The sequence below is a fragment of the Hypomesus nipponensis genome, chromosome 23 (genome assembly GCF_054491055.1).
Source record: "Hypomesus nipponensis isolate SF chromosome 23, ASM5449105v1, whole genome shotgun sequence".
NCBI classification, from domain to species: domain Eukaryota; kingdom Metazoa; phylum Chordata; class Actinopteri; order Osmeriformes; family Osmeridae; genus Hypomesus; species Hypomesus nipponensis.
In genome coordinates, this window is record NC_140383.1 from 4,950,850 (window position 1) to 4,970,948 (window position 20,099).

General features: G+C 48.9%; 2 protein-coding genes across 2 annotated transcripts; one reads left to right on the forward strand and one right to left on the reverse strand.

Annotated features, from left to right (window-relative positions):
• On the forward strand, positions 1-13,945 carry LOC146233737 (integrin alpha-V-like). The gene is made up of 30 exons (XM_084689218.1): positions 1-390; positions 623-753; positions 3,468-3,559; positions 3,981-4,095; positions 4,210-4,271; positions 4,535-4,580; positions 5,162-5,284; positions 5,793-5,837; positions 5,965-6,008; positions 6,146-6,202; positions 6,364-6,416; positions 6,568-6,773; positions 7,023-7,214; positions 7,416-7,461; positions 7,783-7,890; positions 8,036-8,091; positions 8,681-8,835; positions 9,718-9,855; positions 9,945-10,012; positions 10,109-10,256; positions 10,353-10,445; positions 10,536-10,615; positions 10,898-10,978; positions 11,158-11,263; positions 11,370-11,528; positions 11,655-11,774; positions 11,903-12,016; positions 12,126-12,233; positions 12,528-12,650; positions 12,894-13,945. Exons 1-30 carry the CDS (start codon positions 224-226, stop codon positions 12,993-12,995), a joined length of 3,138 nt encoding a protein of 1,045 aa, XP_084545344.1. The 5' UTR covers positions 1-223; the 3' UTR covers positions 12,996-13,945.
• A 234-nt stretch (positions 13,946-14,179) lies between these two features.
• Positions 14,180-16,371, reverse strand: LOC146233738 (alpha-aspartyl dipeptidase). The gene is made up of 9 exons (XM_084689249.1): positions 16,166-16,371; positions 15,884-15,980; positions 15,700-15,788; positions 15,364-15,438; positions 15,126-15,205; positions 14,855-15,028; positions 14,694-14,753; positions 14,475-14,557; positions 14,180-14,390 (listed from the first exon to the last, which is right to left on the reverse strand). The coding sequence occupies exons 1-9, from the start codon at positions 16,188-16,190 to the stop codon at positions 14,324-14,326; spliced, it is 750 nt and encodes a 249-aa protein (XP_084545375.1). The 5' UTR covers positions 16,191-16,371; the 3' UTR covers positions 14,180-14,323.
• Between the last annotated feature and the right edge of the window lie 3,728 nt (positions 16,372-20,099).

Here is a 20,099-nt window from a genome sequence, read left to right on the forward strand (position 1 = left end):
TTGAATACACGCGCTTGAACTGGACTTTTCTTCTGACCGCGGGAAATTACACAAAACTACGGTGTAGCTGCTGTTATACATTTGCTGGCTGGCTTAGGGCATGGAGTGTAAAAGCTGTGCATTCTTATAGCCTACTTCAGGCAGTTTTGTTGCAGTTAAAGTAGGTGGAAAGCCAGATTTGGAGTCACACTCGCCCCTGTACTCGTCACAGTACACGGACAGAATGAAGGGAGTATCGAAATGTTATCGTTTGTCGGTGGTTCTGACGTTGTTGTGTTTGAAGTACTCCGTTTCATTTAATCTGGACGCTGATAACCCTACTGTCTATTCTGGACCAGAAAGGAGCTATTTTGGATTTTCTGTTGATTTTTTCAGGCCAGATGACAAGCAGTAAGTTTGTACTTTATCTGTGTAAATTCTCAATGAATCGAAATGGTGTCGCATTAATAATCAAAGTCAAAGACATGACAATGAAAACAATTCCAAAGTAAACATTCAATTGAAAGTGTTTGTGCAAGTTTCCCACCTCTATTCTCATAGTGTATAATGGGTGCATGCGATGCCATAGACCTGCATGCAGGGCGGTTAAGTGTGTTTCATTTCTGCTGCTGGTTGTCCCCAGGTCTAACGTGATAGTGGGAGCTCCCAGGGCCAACACATCAGCAGCCTCCTCCGTGGTGGAGAGAGGAGCGGTGTACAGCTGCCCCTGGGTGAGCTCTGGTGCCTGCCAGGAAGTATCGTTCGACAACACAGGTGAGCAGAATAGAAAATGTTTCTATGTTCCTAAACGCCGGTGAGTCGGGCCACAAGCGAAGGAAGAAAGTTCTAGAACACTGATAAGTAAGGTCACACTTTACACTCTAGAACATGAGTAGCGACAGGTAATGACACTGAAGCCGACAATGACAGGGATGATGCTGAAGTTTGTGTTGAACTAAAAGCGTTATCCATTTTTTTTTAAATAGATTTGGAATAGGTTGAGTGTGTCAGTCATGCATGTGGTGACTTGTCCTGTCTGGGCTCATCCAGGAATGCAGCAGGAGGAAAAGATTTGACATTCTGAGAAAGGCTGAACACCCACTCCAATCATTCATTCCAGCCGGATGCTGATCCATTATGTAGTAGGCCACATAGACTTCTTATTTGATTTAGTCTCATATGAATCTGAAGTGTGGAGCAGTGTAGTTGTGCTTGTTGTGACAGCACTGTGCACTGCCTAGTAGCTCCGACAGAGAGGCCCAGAGGCTGGGAGAGAAAGAAGCAGCATTGTCATTCTAAGGGGGATATCTGAACTCAGACACATTTAGACAGAGGGCCGAGGCATGTTGTTTAACCATAGCTTGTTTGGTAGCGTAACAGCTTGTGGGAAGTGCGGTTTGAGTGACTGCTGAGCTAAGTACAGGCTTGTGTAGGACTCTCAGTTGTGTGAAAACACCAAACTACTTCAGAGCCTCATTCTCAAGCTGTCACAGTTTATACGTATTTGGATTTGAACCCAACATCACAGGACTGTACAGAAAACAGTAAACAGCATGTTTTAACTTTTGACCCGCATTGAATTGTTGTCCAGTGGGGCATGTTCCTTTGGTCTGTTGTACGGTACAGTCACAATGACTCTCTTTGTGGTGGCTGACTTGCTAACCAGGAAGGCAGGCTGGATTAAAGGGTGACACAGTCCAGTACTGGAATTAGAGTGTGTGTTTCAGTGTTTATGTATGTGTATGTGTCTGTGTGTGTGTGTGTGTGTGTGTGTTTTAGGGCTCAAGTCATTTTTCTGTTACTCCCTCCTGACCTCAGCCAGCTTGGCTTTGCTGCCTCCGTGATGCCCAGTCATGACAACACTCTGCGTCCTGAGGAGGGGCTGTGGGATACAGAGAGACTGGGAGGGTGTGGTATGATGACAAGAGTTACAGCGGGCTATTGTTCTCTACCCTCCCTCCCTCCCTCCCTCCCTCCCTCCCTCCCTCCCTCCCTCCCTCCCTCCCTCCCTCCCTCCCTCCCTCCCTCCCTCCCTCCCTCCCTCCCTCCCTCCTCCCTCCCTCCCTCCCTCCCTCCCTCCCTCCCTCCCTCCCTCCCTCCCTCCCTCCCTCCCTCCCTCCCTCCCTCCCTCCCTCCCTCCCTCCCTCCCTCCCTCCCTCCCTCCCTCCCTCCCTCCCTCCCTCCCTCCCTCCCTCCCTCCCTCCCTCCCTCCCTCCCTCCCTCCCTCCCTCCCTCCCTCCCTCCCTCCCTCCCTCCCTCCCTCATGTTGTGTTACTGAGGGCGCAATGCTGAGGTGCTGACTGTGTTCTCTGGGGTTTAATGACCTACCTCCATCTTGTTCTGGTGAGGTAGCACTCTTATTATCTTGACCCTGCAGGCAATCTGCTCTGCTCTGTCTGCGCATGCAGGCCTACAACAACCACTACTGCATGCACAGTGTTGCACAGTAGTATGTCTGATGACAACAGGTTTACTTTAATATAGAGGGAAGCTTCTCCTTTGAACTCTCAGCAAATGGACACATTTATTTTCTCTGGTGAAAACATTGCTCGAGGTAAAGTACTGTGTGTTTTAGAAAAGGGGGGAAGACATGACACCCACACATGCACCACTGGGTGCAACCCAGGATTTCAACATTTCAATGAGTAAGCAAACTCAACCCAAAGGCAACACTTTCAAAGCACTCTCAGGCAGCTCCGAGGCTCAGCCTAAGTCTGAAGGCAGGCAGCAAATCAAGTGTGATCATGTACAGTTTATCAGGTCCCGGTGTCCTGCTCTCACACACATGCATGTGAGGGCAAATCCTGACCACGATTTGTGAGCCTCTATGCTGTTAGAGATCCCAATCGGTCAACAAGCCACAGTTGCAACACTTGCCTAAGGCCTGGCTGGGGTGATATCTGTGGTTCTGACCAGGGATTTTCCTTGCACTGGAGGTTGCTATGTACACACATACACACACACACACACACACACACACACACACAGCCTACTCACCACCACTACCAACCCTTCCCTTGGTGTGTAATAAGACAAGTCCCAACACCCTGGCTGTGACCAGGAGGAATGTCTCTCCCTAGGCGTAGGCCAGGTGAGGCAACAACAGCAACCTTCTGAGACATCGTCTGTTGTTCTCACTGTGGAAGTTGCGACATCTATTAGCAGTCTGATAAGCGTTCTGAGCTGGCAGCTATGCCTCTTTCGTGGTCCACAAATATCTTGTCCTCACAGGAGATCTTGTGACTCTCGACATGCATTCAATGAACTGTGAAGACCGTGATGTTGTTACTGTACATTATAAGTCAAAGCTATTACCTTTTTAGGAGATGATCACACAATTTATTGCTGCACAGGGTTGACATCTTATCCCGCCTGTAGTGTAGTAAAAGTTAGAGCATGGCTGTGTGTGTGGTCACGTCCACAAGGGTTATGTGTGTGATATGGTGAGTGACCAGGGGGTCTCATCCTCCCTCTACCCCCTCCTCCAGATGACAAGAAGAGCCAGACTGGGATTCAGATGGAGTTCAAGTCCAACCAGTGGTTTGGAGCGTCCGTTCGCTCAAACGGAAAACATATCTTGGTGAGTCCCTCGCACATTCACACACCCACACACACACACACAACAGTCCTAAAATCACTTACTACACGGTACTTTATCTTAAGCTAAGTTTTCACCAGAGAGTGTCAATTTGTGTCAACAGTGTCAATTTGCTGAGAATTAAAAGGAGAAGAGACGCTAGAAATAAACCTGCAGTCATCAGACGTACTGCAGTGCAACACTGTGCATGCAGACGTACTGCTGTGCAACACTGTGCATGCAGACGTACAACTGCTGTGCAACACTGTGCATGCAGACGTATGGCTGTGCAACACTGTGCATGCAGTAGTGGTGTTGTAGGCCTGCATGCGCAGACAGAGCAGAGCAGATTGCCTGCAGGGTCGAGATAACAGAGTGCCGTGTGTCAGCTTCACTGTGTGTGTGTGTGTGTGTGTGTGTCCAGGCGTGTGCCCCCCTATACCAGTGGAGCACGGAGGACTTTAGCGATCGGGAGCCGGTGGGAACCTGCTTCCTGAAGACGGGAGCTACGGTGGTGGAGTATTCTCCCTGTCGATCCAGTAAGGACTGTGCAGCACCCTGTCTCTCCAGTCACCCGATTGGCCTCTCTGCATGCCCATGAATAGTCTGTATCTCTGCTGTATCTCTGCTGTATCTCTGCTGTCTCTCCTCAGAGTTGAAGTCTCCATCAGGCCAGGGCTTCTGTCAGGCAGGCTTCAGTGTGGACTTTGTCAAGGTGGGGCCCCGTGCATCCTACAGTCCCCCACATCTCAGCCACACGCACACGCACACACACGCCAGCTATCTCCTCTAGGAATCTGCACTGCATCCTAGAATGACGCCATCGCTGTGTTTGTGTTACGTTAGGTTCATGTTAAGCAAGCAGTTTCATTCAAACTGGGGAAGAATGTTGCTGCTGTTGGTCTGCGTGGGTCTGACTGTAAACAGCTGGGCTAGTTGTACACGTAAACAACTTGGCTTCTCTTTCCTCTCTGACAGAATAACCGAGTGGTGGTGGGGGGACCAGGCAGTTTCTACTGGCAAGGTCAGAGCTCACTAAACAGCTAACACACATACACACACACACACACACAAACACGCGTGAAATGTTATCTTGGGGTAAAATTTGGGTTGGTTCCACCAAATCTCACTCAAAGGTCTTTTGAAAAGTTGGCAGCCCTGCAAGTGGCTTCCTTGGGTGGGAAAGGATAGTTTCTACATCCTGTTAGTTAGTCAAACAGCTAAGGCAGCTCTTTTCTAAACGCCAGCATTGTTTACAGCCCTCTATGACTGGAAAACTACAGTACTCTAAGGGTGCATGTGTCTATTGACGGTCAAGAGCCAGAGCACTTTGCACAATACAACAGTGCTATAGAGATACAATTCCAGTATAATAAACCCCATTTCCCCTTCTTCCCACATGTCCACTGCCCCTCCTAAATAGCTTATGTGTCCGTAGTTATTCAGTTTGTCTAGCACTGACTGGTTATGTGCCTAGGAAAACCCTGGTCATCGACCCGAAATCCTGACACGCTGTCTGCCTGTGTGTGTGCGCACACGTTTGTGTATGCGTGTTTGCATGCGTGTGTTTCTGTGCGTGCATGTGTTTGTGTCCACTCTCCACAGGCCAGCTGATCTCAGACGACATCTCCGAGATCATCACCAGATATAACAACCAGTTCTACACCCCCTACAGCAAGACTATGGCCACCAGTGCAGCCGACTTCTCTTATGACGACAGCTATCTAGGTGAGGCCAGCTGTGCTAGCCAGCTAGCATATATCTGACAAGCAGGACACTTTAAATGCTAATCATTATAATGCTAAATTATTATTGATGTTATTGAAAATAAACTGAAATGTAAAGCCAGTTGTAAGACTTAAGGATTAAATTAAAATGTAGGAAATGTACACCAATATAGGCTGTCAGTGTGCAACATGAACATATAAGCTATAGAGGGGATCTGTTGAGCAAGAGATGGTATGTTAGCACACCAAGATCAAGAGCAGCCCCTCCACTTAGAGCACAGCATCTACGTTTACATTTGAGTCATTTAGCAAACGCACTTATCCAGAGCGACTTGCAGTAAATACCGGGACATTCCCCCCGACGCAAGTAGGGTGACTTGCTCAGGACACAATGTCATTTTGTGCAGCTGGGAATCAAACCAGCAACCTTCTGATTAATAGCCCGATTCCCTAACCGCTCAGCCAAATTACCCTCCCCCACTTCACCTTCTGTTCTGTGTTTGCGGCAGGTTATTCTCTAACTGTTGGGGACTTCAATGATGACGGTGATGATGGTAAATCTGAGGAGAACCATGCGTTCCGAAAATTCAAATAGAAACAAATCAAATGAGATTATTTGTGTGTTTGTTCATTCTTAATGCAGGGTATTAGTACGTATATTCAGCTTCCTGTCTCTTCCAGATTACATCACTGGGGTTCCTCGAGGGGACAAAGCCCGAGGCTATGTAAGTGATGTGTCTTTGGTATGATGCTAGTGTGCCATTGTGTAGTGCAGAGCTTTAGTGTGCAGTAGTTTAATAAGGACATGTAGTAGTATGCTATTTTGAAGTACGATAACCAGTGTGGTGTTTCCTGTTGCCAGGTCAACATTTTTAACGGCAAGAATATGGAGTCCATGGTCAACTTCACCGGAACACAGGTCAGCCATGACAGCCAATCGACTATAGACAGGAGGGAGGGTGGGTGGAGGAGGGAGATGAAGGAAGGAAGGAATAGCACAGTGTTCAGAAGATATAAAACATCTCTTTCTCAGTCTTTCCGTCTCTCTCCTTTGTCCTCTGCCCTTCTTTACCTTTCTAGATGGCCGCTTACTTTGGCCACTCGGTAGCTGCGACTGATATTAACAACGACGGGTATGACCCTCGCCTCAGCATATCCTCACTCGACCTCTGACCCCCTGACCACCACCCACTCTATCTATCTCACAATCACTACCTCTCTCTGTCTCTCTCTCTCTCTGTCTCTGTCTCTCTGTCTCTGTCTCTCTGTCTCTCTCTGTTCCAGGATGTTGGATCTGTTGGTGGGGGCTCCTCTCTTCATGGAGCGTGGGTCAGACAGGAAGCTGAGGGAGGTGGGCCAGGTGTCTGTCTACATGGGGAAGGGGGGCTTCTCCTTCCACCCGCCCAGGATGTTGACCGGGGGGGAGATCTACGGTCGCTACGGCAGCTACATCTCAGCCCTGGGCGACCTGGACCTGGACGGGTATAACGGTAGGAGTCTGACTCCATGTGTCTCTCTGCTCTCTCCCCTGTCTAGAGGAGTTCTCTACAGTGGGGAAATAGTGTCTCTCTCTATCTCTGTCTCTGTCTCTGTCTCTCTCTCTGTCTCTCTCTCTCTCCATGTGTCTCTGATGGTTTCTGTTGGTCTTTTTCTCTTTTTCTGTCTCTTTCTGTATGTCTGTCTCCCTCCCTCTCTCCCCCCTTCCCCCCCTCTCCCTGCACCCTCCGGGTCCCCCTCAGACGTGGCCATCTCTGCACCCTACGGGGGCCCCCTGCTCCAGGGCCTGATCTACATCCACAGCGGGCGCTCCACGGGCCCAGAGCCCACTGCCTCGCAGGTGCTGGAGGGCCGCTGGGCCTCCTCCTACATGCCCGCCAGCTTCGGCTACTCCATGACCGGGGGCACGGACATCGATCACAACGGATACCCAGGTACACCGATACTGTACTCAGACCTGGGTCTGAGGACGCTGAGCCAGACCCAGGCTAAGACACAGAGAGGGCACAAACAGAGGGATAGGAACAGACAGCTCTGGATTGTTCTGCATACAGGCCTGGCTGTGGTTTGCGAGAGCAGTATCCTGCTCGGATGCAATTATAAAGTGCTGATGTGTGCATGTGTGTCTCCTTCAGACCTGCTGGTGGGGGTGTTTGGAGCTGACAAGGTTGTTCTCTACAGGTAATCCCCCCCCCACACACACACACGCCTGACTGTATGCCTTTGATCTAGGGCACACGGTGTGCACTACACACCTAGTCTTGCGGTTGTTAACCAGACCACCTACGACATGAAAGGCTAGCTGCTTCTACATAAACCTCTAACGCGGGGCTCAGGTGTGCGGGTGTAGCGAGCCACAGGAAGCACTGGTCTTCCGCCCGCCGGCCCCTGCTCCAGGTCATCTCTACTGCAGCTTCACAGGATTGGTGTGAGCGAGCGCGGTCTCACAGACAGCTGGCAGGCGGCCTGTCGTATCATACGTGTTTCTGTGTGCCCCTCCAGGGCAAGGCCGGTCATCGGGGTCAATGCTACCTTGGATATCAGCCCTCTGGTCCTCAACCCGGAGGATCGCAGCTGCATTCTGCCCGATACCAAGACCCCTGTGTCCTGGTAATACACACTAACTACACACACACACACACGCGCATACTCACACACATGCACAGGATGAAACATGCACTAAGTGTTCGGTTGACTGAGTTCACTGAGAATCTGCTGTCTGTCTTGTGTGCGTTTTGTGTGTGTTTGCGTTCAGTTTTAAAGTCAAGTACTGTCTGGAAGCCAACGGGAAAGGAGCCCCAGCCTCCCTCAGTAAGTTTCACCTTCTGAGCGCACACACACACACACACACACGCCTAGCTCTAGCAAGGTCACTCTGGGTAAAGTGATGTTGTGGGTTTTCTGTGGAGGGTAAGGGACACTTATTAGGGGGCATCCTGTCTGTGACACACACACACACACACTCAGGGGTGTATCCGGCTTCTCTGTTTTCGTTTGATCTCTGCGTGTGCGTGTGTGTGTAATAGTTACCAGACGTGGTTGTGCTGTTGTGGCAGCACAGACACTTTGCCTCGATCATTACCTCGGTTCCTCCCAGGCCTTTGAACTTTACAGCCTCTGCTCCCTAACCCCAACCCCCTGCTGCATGTCTGTCTCACTTTCTCTCTGTCTCTCAATTCAAGATGCTTTATGGAGATGAATGTTAAGGTTAAAGGACTGTTGCCAAAGCACATGCAATTATAAACACATCATAGAACTGAATTATTATCAATCACAAACATACAATTATAATAAGGCAAACTTGCGGTCTCGCTCGCTCACACTATCTTTCTCTCTTGTTCTCTCTCTCCCACTCTCTTCATTTGTCTCTCCGTCTACATGTCTCTCTCTCTGAACCCAGAGTTCCAGGTAGATCTTGTGCTAGACAGAAATAAACACAAGGGGGCGATCAAGCGCGTGCTTTTCCTCCAGAGCAGGACCTCCCAGTTCAGCACCAACATGACGATAGCCAATAAGAAGGGACTGACCTGTGGCGAGCAGGATGCCTTTCTCAGGGTGAGTGGAGAGCTGTGGAGGTCTCTCCGTAGTCAAGAACTCATATAGGAATGCTCAACCAGCACACCTCACCTCACCAAGCGCACCTCACCCAGCGCACCTCACCCAGCGCACCTCACCCAGCGCACCTCACCCAGCGCACCTCACCCAGCGCACCTCACCCAGCGCACCTCACCCAGCACACCTCACCCAGCACACCTCACCCAGCACCCCTCACCCAGCACACCTCACCCAGCACACCTCACCTCACCCAGCACACCTCACCTCACCCAGCACCTCACCCAGCACCTCAACCAGCACACCTCACCCAGCAGACCTCACCTCACCCAGCACCTCACCCAGCACCTCACCCAGCACCTCACCCAGCACACCTCACCCAGCACACCTCACCCAGCACACCTCACCCAGCACACCTCACCCAGCACACCTCACCCAGCACACCTCACCCAGCACACCTCACCCAGCGCCTCACCCAGCACACCTCACCCAGCAGACCTCACCCAGCACACCTCACCCAGCACACCTCACCCAGCAGACCTCACCCAGCACACCTCACCCAGCACACCTCACCCAGCACACCTCACCCAGCACACCTCACCTCACCCAGCACACCTCACCTAGCACACCTCACCCAGCACACCTCACCCAGCAGACCTCACCCAGCACCTCACCCAGCACACCTCACCCAGCAGACCTCACCTCACCCAGCACCTCACCCAGCACACCTCACCCAGCACACCTCACCCAGCACACCTCACCCAGCACACCTCACCCAGCACACCTCACCCAGCACACCTCACCCAGCACATCTTACTTGTCTGTTTCCTCACTACTGAAGCACAGGGAGAGACTAACTCTGAACCTGGCCTTCTTGCCCTGCAGGATGACTCTGAGTTCAGGGATAAGATCACTCCCATAGCCGTGTTCATGGAGTTCAGCCTGGACTACCAGCAGGCTGCCGACAGTACTGGCCTACTGCCCATCCTGGACCAAACAGCCTCCTCCAACCTTATGAAGCAGGTGTGTTTCCATGTGTGTGTGTGTGTCTGTGCGTGTGTGTGTAATACCGGACACCTGAATGTGTGTATTGACATGTGAGTGTCCTCCAGGCTCACATCCTGCTGGACTGTGGTGAGGACAACATCTGTAAACCTGACCTGAAGCTGTCTGTCCAGAGGTGACTGGTCTGGATGGATGGAAGTAAATTCATTCCAACACTTGTCTGTGTGTGTTAGTGCCTCATGCATCATGTACACTGGGGGTGTTTCCACAGTGACACCAACCAGATCTACATCGGAGATGACATCCCTCTGAAGCTGGAGGTGACGGCAGAGAACGGAGGGGAGGGGGCGTACGAGGCAGAGCTGCACATCACCCTGCCCCCCCAGGCAGACTTCATCGGGGTGGACCGCAACAGCCAGGTACACACACACACACACGCGCGCGCACACAACCAGGTAGATATGCTGAATAAGGTCTTGCAGTCCAGCCCTATGTTGTTGTTGTCCCCTGTCCAGACTCTGTCCCGACTGTATTGTGCCTACAAGAAGGAGAACCAGACCAGACGTGTGGAGTGTGACCTGGGGAACCCCATGAAGGGAGGAGCTAAAGTAGGTGCACACACACACACACACACACACATACGCACACACCCATCCTACACACAGACACACACTTTACCTTTTTTTGTGATCGACCAGGTGGTGGCAGGACTAAGCTTCAGTGTTCATCAGCTGTCAGAACAGGACACGTCAGTCAAGTTTGACCTGCAAATTGTCAGGTAATGTCCACTGCTCTCTAACTATTGTAACAACAACCAACAATGGGAATTGCGTGTGTAGACCCAGTACTAATGTGAAGAAGACTGCTTCATTCAGAAAGATATCTCTCCTTCTCATTATCTCTCGCTCTCGCTCGCTCGCTCTCTCTCTCGCTCGCTCGCTCACTCTCTCTCTCTCTCTCTCTCTCTCGCTCGCTCTCTCTCCCTATCAACATAAAGCAGTGCTGCCATCCTGTGGTCATTTTGTAATCCAGGTCACTCTGTCATGTCCTTGTGTTGCAGCTCCAACCAGTTCAGCAGCAGCAGTAGTGTGGTGTCCAGCGTCATTCAGCTGGCTGTCCTGGCCAGAGTGGAAATCAGAGGGTACAGTGACCTGACCTCTGACCCCTGAGACTAACATAGCAGTTCAGGCCAGAGTAGTTTCCTTCTGGACTAACTCTACAGATGCCTTCCTGTAGCTGTATGTGGGTGCCTACTGGAGGTATATCTGGAGGTTTAGATGTTATAGTGAAGACCAGTCGTGACCCTGTCCTGTCCTGCAGGAGGTCAGCTCCAGACGAGGTGTTCCTGCCCATCGCCAACTGGCAGCCCAGAGACCCCCCTGAGGTCGGGGACGACATCGGACCCCAGATCCATCAGGTCTATGAGGTCTGCCCTGATTCCAAGATGCGCTTCGCCACAGTGTTGCTACTACTTAGCTCGTCCCATAGAGCCAACTCTGTGTGTGTGTGTGTGTGTGTGTGTGTGTGTGTAGCTGCGCAACAACGGACCAAGTACATTCAGCAAGGCTGTCCTGGACATAGACTGGCCCTACAGGTTCAACAATGGCTCTCTGCTCTACATCACCAAGTTAGAGCTGGACGGACCTATAACCTGCTCCACTGACTTCGATATCAACCCCCTCAACGTGTTTGTACGTTCGACACACACACACACACTCACTCACTCACTCACTCACTCACTCACTCACTCACTCACTGTGTTCTAGAACGCATGAAGCCCTCTGTGTTGAAGAACCCCGTTTGTCCCGCTGTTCTAGAATCCCATATCAGAAGACACCAACGTTACCACGGGGACAGGGGGGGACCGAACCGACGGCAGGAGCCGCAACCGTCGAGAGGTGGAGGCCAAGCCCCTCGTGGACACCCTGGAGACTCTGGTACCGGAGCAAGAACCAAGCCCCTAAGCAGACCCATCCACCCGTACCATAGACTGGATCCAGTGAAGGAAATGCTGTGTCGCTCTCTCTCTCTTATGGGGTGTGTGTGTGTGTGTGTGTGTGTGTAGGACTGCACCACGGCCCAGTGCCAGAAGATCACATGCGAGGTGGGTCGCGTGGAGAAGGGCCAGAACGCCATCCTCTACATCCACTCCAGACTGGCCGCTGCCACCTTCCTCAAGGTGAGAGTCCTCCCTCCTTCCTCCTGCACGTTTGGAAGAGATGACATTAAACACAGATTATTTGAAGTGGGTGTTTGTCTGTGTGTGTGTTTGCGTGTGTTCTCTACAGATGGACAGCCAGAACCACTCCTACACTGTGCGCTCCTTGGCGTCCTTCAGTGTGACAGAGATGCCCTACAAGAACCTGGTGTTTGATTTGCCCTCTAACTCCACCAAGGTGTGTGTGAGAGAGAGAGAGGAAGGGATGGAGGGAGAGAGAGAGAAGGGATGGAGGGAGAGAGAGAAAGGGATAGAGGGAGAGGGATAGAGAGGGATGGAGAGAGAGAGGGAGAGAGGGAGAAAGAGAGGGATGGAGGGAGGGATAGAAGTAGTAGTTGGTGCAGGGATCCTCTGCTGTATTTTCTGTATGTACTATTTGTATGTCAGTTTAAATGAAAGTGTCAGGTAAATGTATTCAAATGTGATCATAATTGTGCTACGAGGATGGGACTGAAATGTGAGCCGTTCCCAGGTGGAAGTGTCTGTGATCTGGGTGCAGACTAACGTCTCCCAGTCTGTCCCTGGGTGGGTGGTGGCCCTGGCTGTTCTGTCTGGACTGCTGCTACTGGCACTGCTCATCTTCATCATGTACAAGGTCAGTCTCTCTCCTCCTCTTCCTCATCCTCATGTGGAAGAAGAGTTCTCAGCCAGCGATGTTGAGGAAAGTGTTATCCTAAACATGGCTAGTGTGAGTCATCAAGGAACCTGTGTTTTAAAACAGCCTTCACCAGTTGGTGATGCAAACGGACACTCGTACAGCAGAAGAAGAAGTCTCTGCGTTTCTCCACAGGTTCTGCTACTGACTGACCAGTTTTGCCTCTTTCCCCCCCTCCCCCAGCTGGGTTTCTTCAAGCGCGTGCGCCCCCCGCTGGAGGATGATAACGCAGATAAGGAGCATCTACAGCCGCAGGATAACGGGGACACAAACCCAGACAGCTGAGCGCCGCCCCCTGCTGGCCACACGCTTCATCTGGGGCCTGGAACACGAGCCGCTGGCTCAACTGTGTACACACACACACACACCCACACCTAGACACAGACAGGCAGAAAGACACATGCACAGTATTTATACCAAGCCTTGCAGTACAAGTTTTCTGTGTTTCACAGTGTGTTGACCCAAAAGTTGGACACTGATCTTAGACCTCTTTGAGGGATGCGGGATATTTTTTTCTTTTAGTAATGTATGCCTTTATGCACTCTAAAACTTGATGACCTGTTGTAGTAGAATATGAACCAAATGATGCATTGTGTTACAGCTTGTTGTTTGTGTTGTAGTGAGGTGCGGTTTTAAAAATGCTCTTTTTACTGCTCGAGTTGTTTGTTTTTTCTAAAGTGTACAGGAATAATGTGTGTTCTGATGCCACAACGCTGTTAAAAATAATTGTAAAAAACACACTTATCCAGTCTAATCAGTAAATGGTCGTGTGTGTTCTGCACACAGCCACATACTGTACTTGGCATCCTTGAGCCAAACGATCAAAATAAGTTGGGTTACTTTTCCATTAACTAGTCTGAAGGGTGTAAATCACTGAAGACTCAGCCATCCCATCACTACTGCTTCGGTGAAGAGGCTTTTCTTTTATAGTTTTTCAGAATATTAACAATGATCTTAGAGAGGAATACTGGTGGTTACATGAATGGATCTTAGAGAGGAATACTGGTGGTTACATGCATGGATCTTAGAGAGGAATACTGGTGGTTACATGAATTGATGCTATGCAGGACGGAGTGGATGTATGTGTGTATATTCAGTGAAATGTGCATTCGTGAACTTGACTTTGCCCATATTGGGTTCATCCCGTCTATGGATTTAATGTGCATCCAAGATAATAGGAAAAAAAGGCAGTTTGTCAGGGCTAAATAATAAAAATGTTCATGAAACCATTAAAACTGTCTTCTTTGATCTGTTTAGACTGTCTACCTTACAAAATTAGATATAGTACCGTTTTCCTGTTTAAATGATCTGTATTCTTTAAATTCAGGCCGACTTTAATCCTTCATGAACTTGTTTGATTCGTTTTGACCCATGTGTTCCCGACTGCCTTCCTATCTATATTATCTAGTATAAAGTTCTTTATCTTTACACCTAAGATAAGATTGGACAAATAGAGGTGAGTCACAGAATAAGAAGTAAACAGCTTTACTTGATAGACATATTATTTTACCAGTAAAACCATACTTTTGTCTTTAGTGAAGAAGGGATTAAAAAAAGTGAACAGAATGGCATAGTTCTCTCTTTGCTTTGAGAGGAAACAATGTTTTCCCAGGTCAAAGTCTATCTGTCAGCAGGAAGCTGAGGTCACTTCCTGTTTCATACTCCACTGTGGGCTTCTCCCTGTAACACACAGACACAATGCTATCAAACGCGGTTCATTGTCCTGAGAGTTTGAGTACGTGTGTGTCTGCATGTTTGTGTTACCTGATAAAGAGGCGGGCCTTGGTGCTTCCCAGTAAAGTAGCTTTGTCTCCTTCCACTAGTAGCATGCAGCCTTCTCTCAGAGCCTGACAACAGACCACAACACTGTCAACAACCTGTCAGCAATACCATCTAGCTAGTCAGTCAGTCAGTCAGTGTGTGTGTCTATATGTCTGCCTGCCTGTCAGTATTGTGCATGTAAATCCTTGCAATCAGCCTCACCAGCACACAGGGGGTGTCAGGTTCCTCAAGGTACTGAGTGATCCTCTGCTCTCTGGTCTCCTGAAGAGGACAACACACATGGTTATACAGATGACGTGCGTGTTACCATATCCATGCCTGGACATACAGCACGAAGGCTGTATGCTGGTGCTTGTACCCACCCCCATGTGCCTGCTGGTGGGGTCTGGGTCCAGGTAGTGGGGGTTGATGTTGAAAGGCACCAGGCCGATGGCAGAGAAGGTGGGCGGGTAGACGATGGGCATGTCGTTGGTGGTGTTGATGCTGATGGTGGACACGTTGGTGCCGGCGCTGGAGCCCATGTAAGGGACTCCATCCTGGGGGAGGGGATGAAGACCTCAACCTTGACCCATCTCCGAATCCGGGCATACAATGACATCATCGTGGAGGAGCGACCCCCCCGGTGACACTCACCTCAAGCACCCGCTTCCTGATCTCAGTCACCACCTGGATGTCGTAGAGACACTTCAGCAAACGGAATGTGTTGCCACCACCTAGAAGGACAGAACAGGCATCAGGAGCACTCACCTCACCTATGATGTCTTCCTGCTTTCCTCTCTTCTCCTCCCCCTCCTCATCTCTCCTCCCCCCGACTCCCCTCATCTTTCCTCCCCCATTAACTCTCCACCCTACTCTTCCTGCCTCTCCTCACCTATGAAGATGCTCTCTGCCTTCCGGACTGCCTCCACAGGATCTGAGGCCTCATGGAGGCTGTCCACTTCATAGCCTGCATCAAAGTCAACACAACATTAACACAGAAATTACAGAGCAATTATTATTATACATAATAAACGACAAACAACATTAATCAGTACAAACAGAAAGTCATTCATTTATGTGGAGTATGGACTTGAGTTAGAGCCCTGTTGGATCACAGCCCAGTCAAATCGTACTGTCTGGGTTTGAAACCCAGTGATAGAACGACTGTATGTGGTGTTGTGTCTTGCAGTTAGTGATTGGGTTTGGAGCAGAGTGATCAGAATCCAACCTAGACTCCTGAACTTGTCCCTTGCTGTCTTGGCGTATGCGTCTCTGTCATGCAGTGCATAGGGCACGAACAGGACCCGCTTCACGTCACTGTCACACACAAACATTTCAGTTTCAATAGTAATATAGGAACTAACCAACATCATGTCAAGGATAAGGTGTCTTTGATTTGAATGCTAACTTACTTTCCAAAAAAGTCTTTAATCTGTTGCTGACAGTGTTCCAGGTATCCACTCCCGTGCAATGTTGAATTCGACACCAGCAGTAGTCTTCGCTTCATCTCTGCAAACACCAAACCGTACAACTCAAGAATACGTCTGCATTTCAAAGAGCTAGTCCAGCCAGGTCGAAGTTTAACTTTGAGCAATAACCCCCGTCTGATTTGCTGACTCGTCCTCAATATAAATTATCTTTACTCTTCACTCATGGGTCTAAGGGTGGCCACAGTTTCTGCGACGATTGTTTACCTTTAGCAACTTTTCGCAGGCTCATTGAAACATCACTTCAGTGCTTACAACAGCACAGGACAATCAAAGCCTTATCCAATACATTCATGTTCATTCTTATTTGGAAATCATTTCGACGGACCTAGAGCAAATAGGAAATTTTAATCGAGTATGGTTGAAGCACACTGACTGCTTGACTTGTATTGCGTTACAACGCAGGCGCAGTAGCGGGCCTCATCACACAGCTAAATATCTCCATCTAGTTGTATTTAGGGGTATGGTTCTGCGCATCGAGGGCAGTCCGGCCATTCTCTGTACGTTAGTATGGGAACACACATTATCTCACGTGTAGTGTTTGTTGTTTTATGTGGCAAACAGTCAAATAAAAGAATAGTAACATGATAATGCATTGAAAGGATGTTTTATTTGTAGAGCATCTCCTTAGCCCAAAGAGGCTTATTTTTGTCCTTTTGCACTGACCCCAAGACAACGAATTGCCGGAGGCCATCCTTCGGATAATTCATACATATCACACTACATATCTTTAATGAAAATGGAAACAAAATCCGCCAAAAATAACTATTCAGAGATACACCCTACTTTATAAGCTAAGAGGCCAGAGTGTCGTGCTGTCATGCGCTTCCTGTTGGATCCACTGGGGGGCGCCTTCGTTTGCTCACTGGACGTTAAAATACAGTAGGCTGCATGTAAACATATACATGCAGTTATGTACAATTGATTGTTCATCTTATACAAAGTTTTTCAACTCTCTGGACTTCAAATTATAACACAAATAAAACCATGTTGTTGCTGTGTTGTATACAAGCCAGCCTTTTCTCCTATTGCAAACAAATCAGTTTGTCAGACCACTTTTAGTGACTCTTTCATCAATTATATTCATCAGTACATGAACACTTCAGAGAAATATGGGAAAAGGCTAAATATAGGAACACAAATTTAAATGATAAACATTTAAAATATCTCACTTGCAACAACAAATTGAGTTCTGACAACAACAGACCCTGATTCAACTTTCACAAGGACGTTGAGTGGTTGCCTTAAATCAGGATAATGGTTAACGATTGCTAGCATAATTAGCTTTACACATTCAACTGTCAACCTCGAAACACACAGGCAATCACCTCACTTAAGACCTAATGGACGCTGCATCCAGCACAGGGTTAATCAATGAAGAAAGGAGAAGTCTCCTTCCTGTTCCACGACCTGGCCATGCTCCATTTTCTCAGCCTCTCTGGTTTCTTATTCAGGAGAACTCCCCTGCTCTTTACGGAGGACGGCCCGGGGCTTTGGCTAGGACCAGTGCTTCCATGACGCCCACTCCTCAGTGTTGCTGGGGCTGGAGACAGGGATAAGAGATCCCGAGGCCGCTGTGGAGGGCTGGAGCTGCTTTATTTCACGTCTCTGCTGCTCGCCCACCTTCTCCCTGGATTTGCTGGCAGGGGGAGTTGTCTCCTACGCCTCGTGTTATGTGGGACTGAGATGTGGAAATCACACCGTGTGTCTTGGCAGCTTCAGAAGCCCCTCTTGAGGCATTTGCTCAGAACTGAGGCAAAAAAGAACATTTCAGAGAGAGAGCACAAAAGCAAGAACGATAGAACGATAGAGGAGAGCGAAAGAGAGAAGATAGCTAGTACTCCTGTGAACCAGGTGTGTAATAATTCATGCCACATCAGTTTGATCCAATATCTTACCTCATAGTAAGCTCCTGGCCCTTCTCTGGTTGTTGTTGCCCAGAAGCAGACCCAGCTGCCCAGTCACATGCCTCATGTTCGCAGTATATTTGCTGCAACTTCGACTGTCATTAAAATGTAAGTCATACAACATTTTTTACATGTTGTCATTTAGCAGATGCTCTTATCCAGAGTGACTTACAGTAAGTACAGGGACATTCCCCCCGAGGCAAGTAAGGTGAAATGCCTTGCCCAAGGACACAATGTCATTTTTCACAGCCGGAAATCGAACCGGCAACCTTCTGATTAATAGCCCGATCCCCAAACAGCTCAGCCATCTGACTCCCATACTGTATGGTTTCACATGAACCGAGGAAATACACAACACCATCAAGGTATGTTGCGCTGTAGAGACACTGTAACATCTGTAGTCTTCTCATATGAGAAACATCCATCTCATCTGATCTCCTTTCCTCATCAGCAACACTGAGCCAAAATAGATTAGTGGCTGCCAGGTTTTCTGATGGATTTGTTCACTGATTAATCGTAATTTGATAGAAGCATATGGGTCTGGAGCTTTTGCATTTCAATGAGCTTGTGAAAATCATTCATTCCTGCACCAGTCAGCCACCAACACACCCACTGGCTTTGTACAGCAAGTGTTCAGAACAACATAGTGAGAAACACTGGGATTGCTTCAACATTGTTGAGGCATTTCATGCGGCGTGTCAGTGAAGCGTGAGGATTCTCCGAGTGTCCAGAAGCCGCTGATCTGGACAGGAGGACCAGTGCTGACCCCTGGGCAGATCCACAGGACGCTGCCCTGTTTGTTCAGCTGCTCACTGTGTGAGGAGAGGCTGAATGACAACAGATAGGAGGCAGAGGAGGAAACATGGAAACTGCAGGCATCCACTACTGCTCATGCGGCCACTGTGTCTGCAGATTGGATTTGCTGGTTGTGTGTTATGGGTGTTCATTAATCCTGGAAGTGCAAAAGTGTTAGTTTCACAAACACTATGTTTAAGAGCTTCTGATACCTTACTTGAATTGCAGATACTGTAGATGTGTTTCCTCATTTTAATGTTTTGTTGTTCTGTACACAAAGTAGTGTACACCTGCCATTGATTACATTCCACACCATCACACTGTGGTACATTCCACACCATCACACTGTGGGGAATATCCAGATATGTTCAGGCAAAGAAAAGAGTGCTAAAGCCTTTTTAACAACGGCACACGTTCGTCTGAAGGAGACAAGGTGAAGGAGACTAGTCTTTCGTTTTCACAAGTTGGCTCACAGCTTCCGAGACCGAAAGCGGTAAAAACGGTTAAGACCCCCAACTGTGACTCCATTTTCTTGTTGTGACGTGTGCAGCCTCCATAGGTTCCCCTTCACTGTCACCACGGCCCCCCCATCTTGGTCTAACAGGTAATTAGGGGTGGAACTTTAACCCCCGCCGTCAAATTCAGGCTCTGTCTGTGTCTGGGCCCACACTTCCAGACACCGCCACGCTCTGTGTATTGCCTCTGGGCTGATTACTCGTGTCGCAAGGCTGTCAAATTTGCCCAAAAATATTCCGCCCTTTCCCTCTCAATTCTATTTGCAATACCCCTGGGTGCCCATATTTGATAGGCCAAAGTCGTTTCAGGAAACAATCACGGGCACAGTTCATGCACACGTTTGAAAGAAATGTTTTCTATGCTTGTGTCATTCTTTAATGGAATAATTGAATGTGTTACAGTGTCAAAATAATCCCAGTTCATTTCAACATTGCTTCACTGGTGTTTTATCCCATTTCCTCATGTTGCATCACCTTCTAGAGAAGGGAGAAAGCTTAAGCTGTGACAGTGCAATCCATTCATTAAATAGACAACCTGGACTGTCAGTCAAATACATTGGAACTGGTTACCATAACTTTCCTTGATGTGCTACTTTGTAAGGCTTACATGAATGATGAACAGTACCAAGTTACTGATTATTAGTCGTAAAATGATGAGATAAAGCTATAAACTCTAGGTCTTAAAGGATCCGTTTAGAACCCAATCTCAACAGGTTGTTTAAATATGTCATCGCTCCTGCACACAGAAGCAGGAAGTCTGGCAACAGCGAGAAGTCAGGCATCTCTGGAATGTTCTTCTGCTGAGGGTGGAGGAGGGTGATGGAAGGATGGTTGTTACAGCTGATCAAGCAGGGGTTGGGGGGGGGGGGGGGGTATTTGTTGAGAGGCCATTAGAGGAGCTTGGACCAGGGGGCTGTCTACCCC

Coding starts and splice junctions, on each gene's coding strand:
- LOC146233737 (XM_084689218.1), top strand. CDS start 224: ATGAAGGGAGTATCGAAATGTTATCGTTTGTCGGTGGTTCTGACGTTG. Junction 4,272..4,534: donor TCAGTGTGGACTTTGTCAAG/GTGGGGCCCCGT, acceptor CCTCTCTGACAG/AATAACCGAGTGGTGGTGGG. Junction 8,836..9,717: donor AGCAGGATGCCTTTCTCAGG/GTGAGTGGAGAG, acceptor CTTGCCCTGCAG/GATGACTCTGAGTTCAGGGA.
- LOC146233738 (XM_084689249.1), bottom strand. CDS start 16,190: ATGAGCCTGCGAAAAGTTGCTAAAG. Junction 15,439..15,699: donor GGACAAGTTCAGGAGTCTAG/GTTGGATTCTGA, acceptor ACTTTGATGCAG/GCTATGAAGTGGACAGCCTC. Junction 14,754..14,854: donor CCACCAGCAGGCACATGGGG/GTGGGTACAAGC, acceptor TGTCCTCTTCAG/GAGACCAGAGAGCAGAGGAT.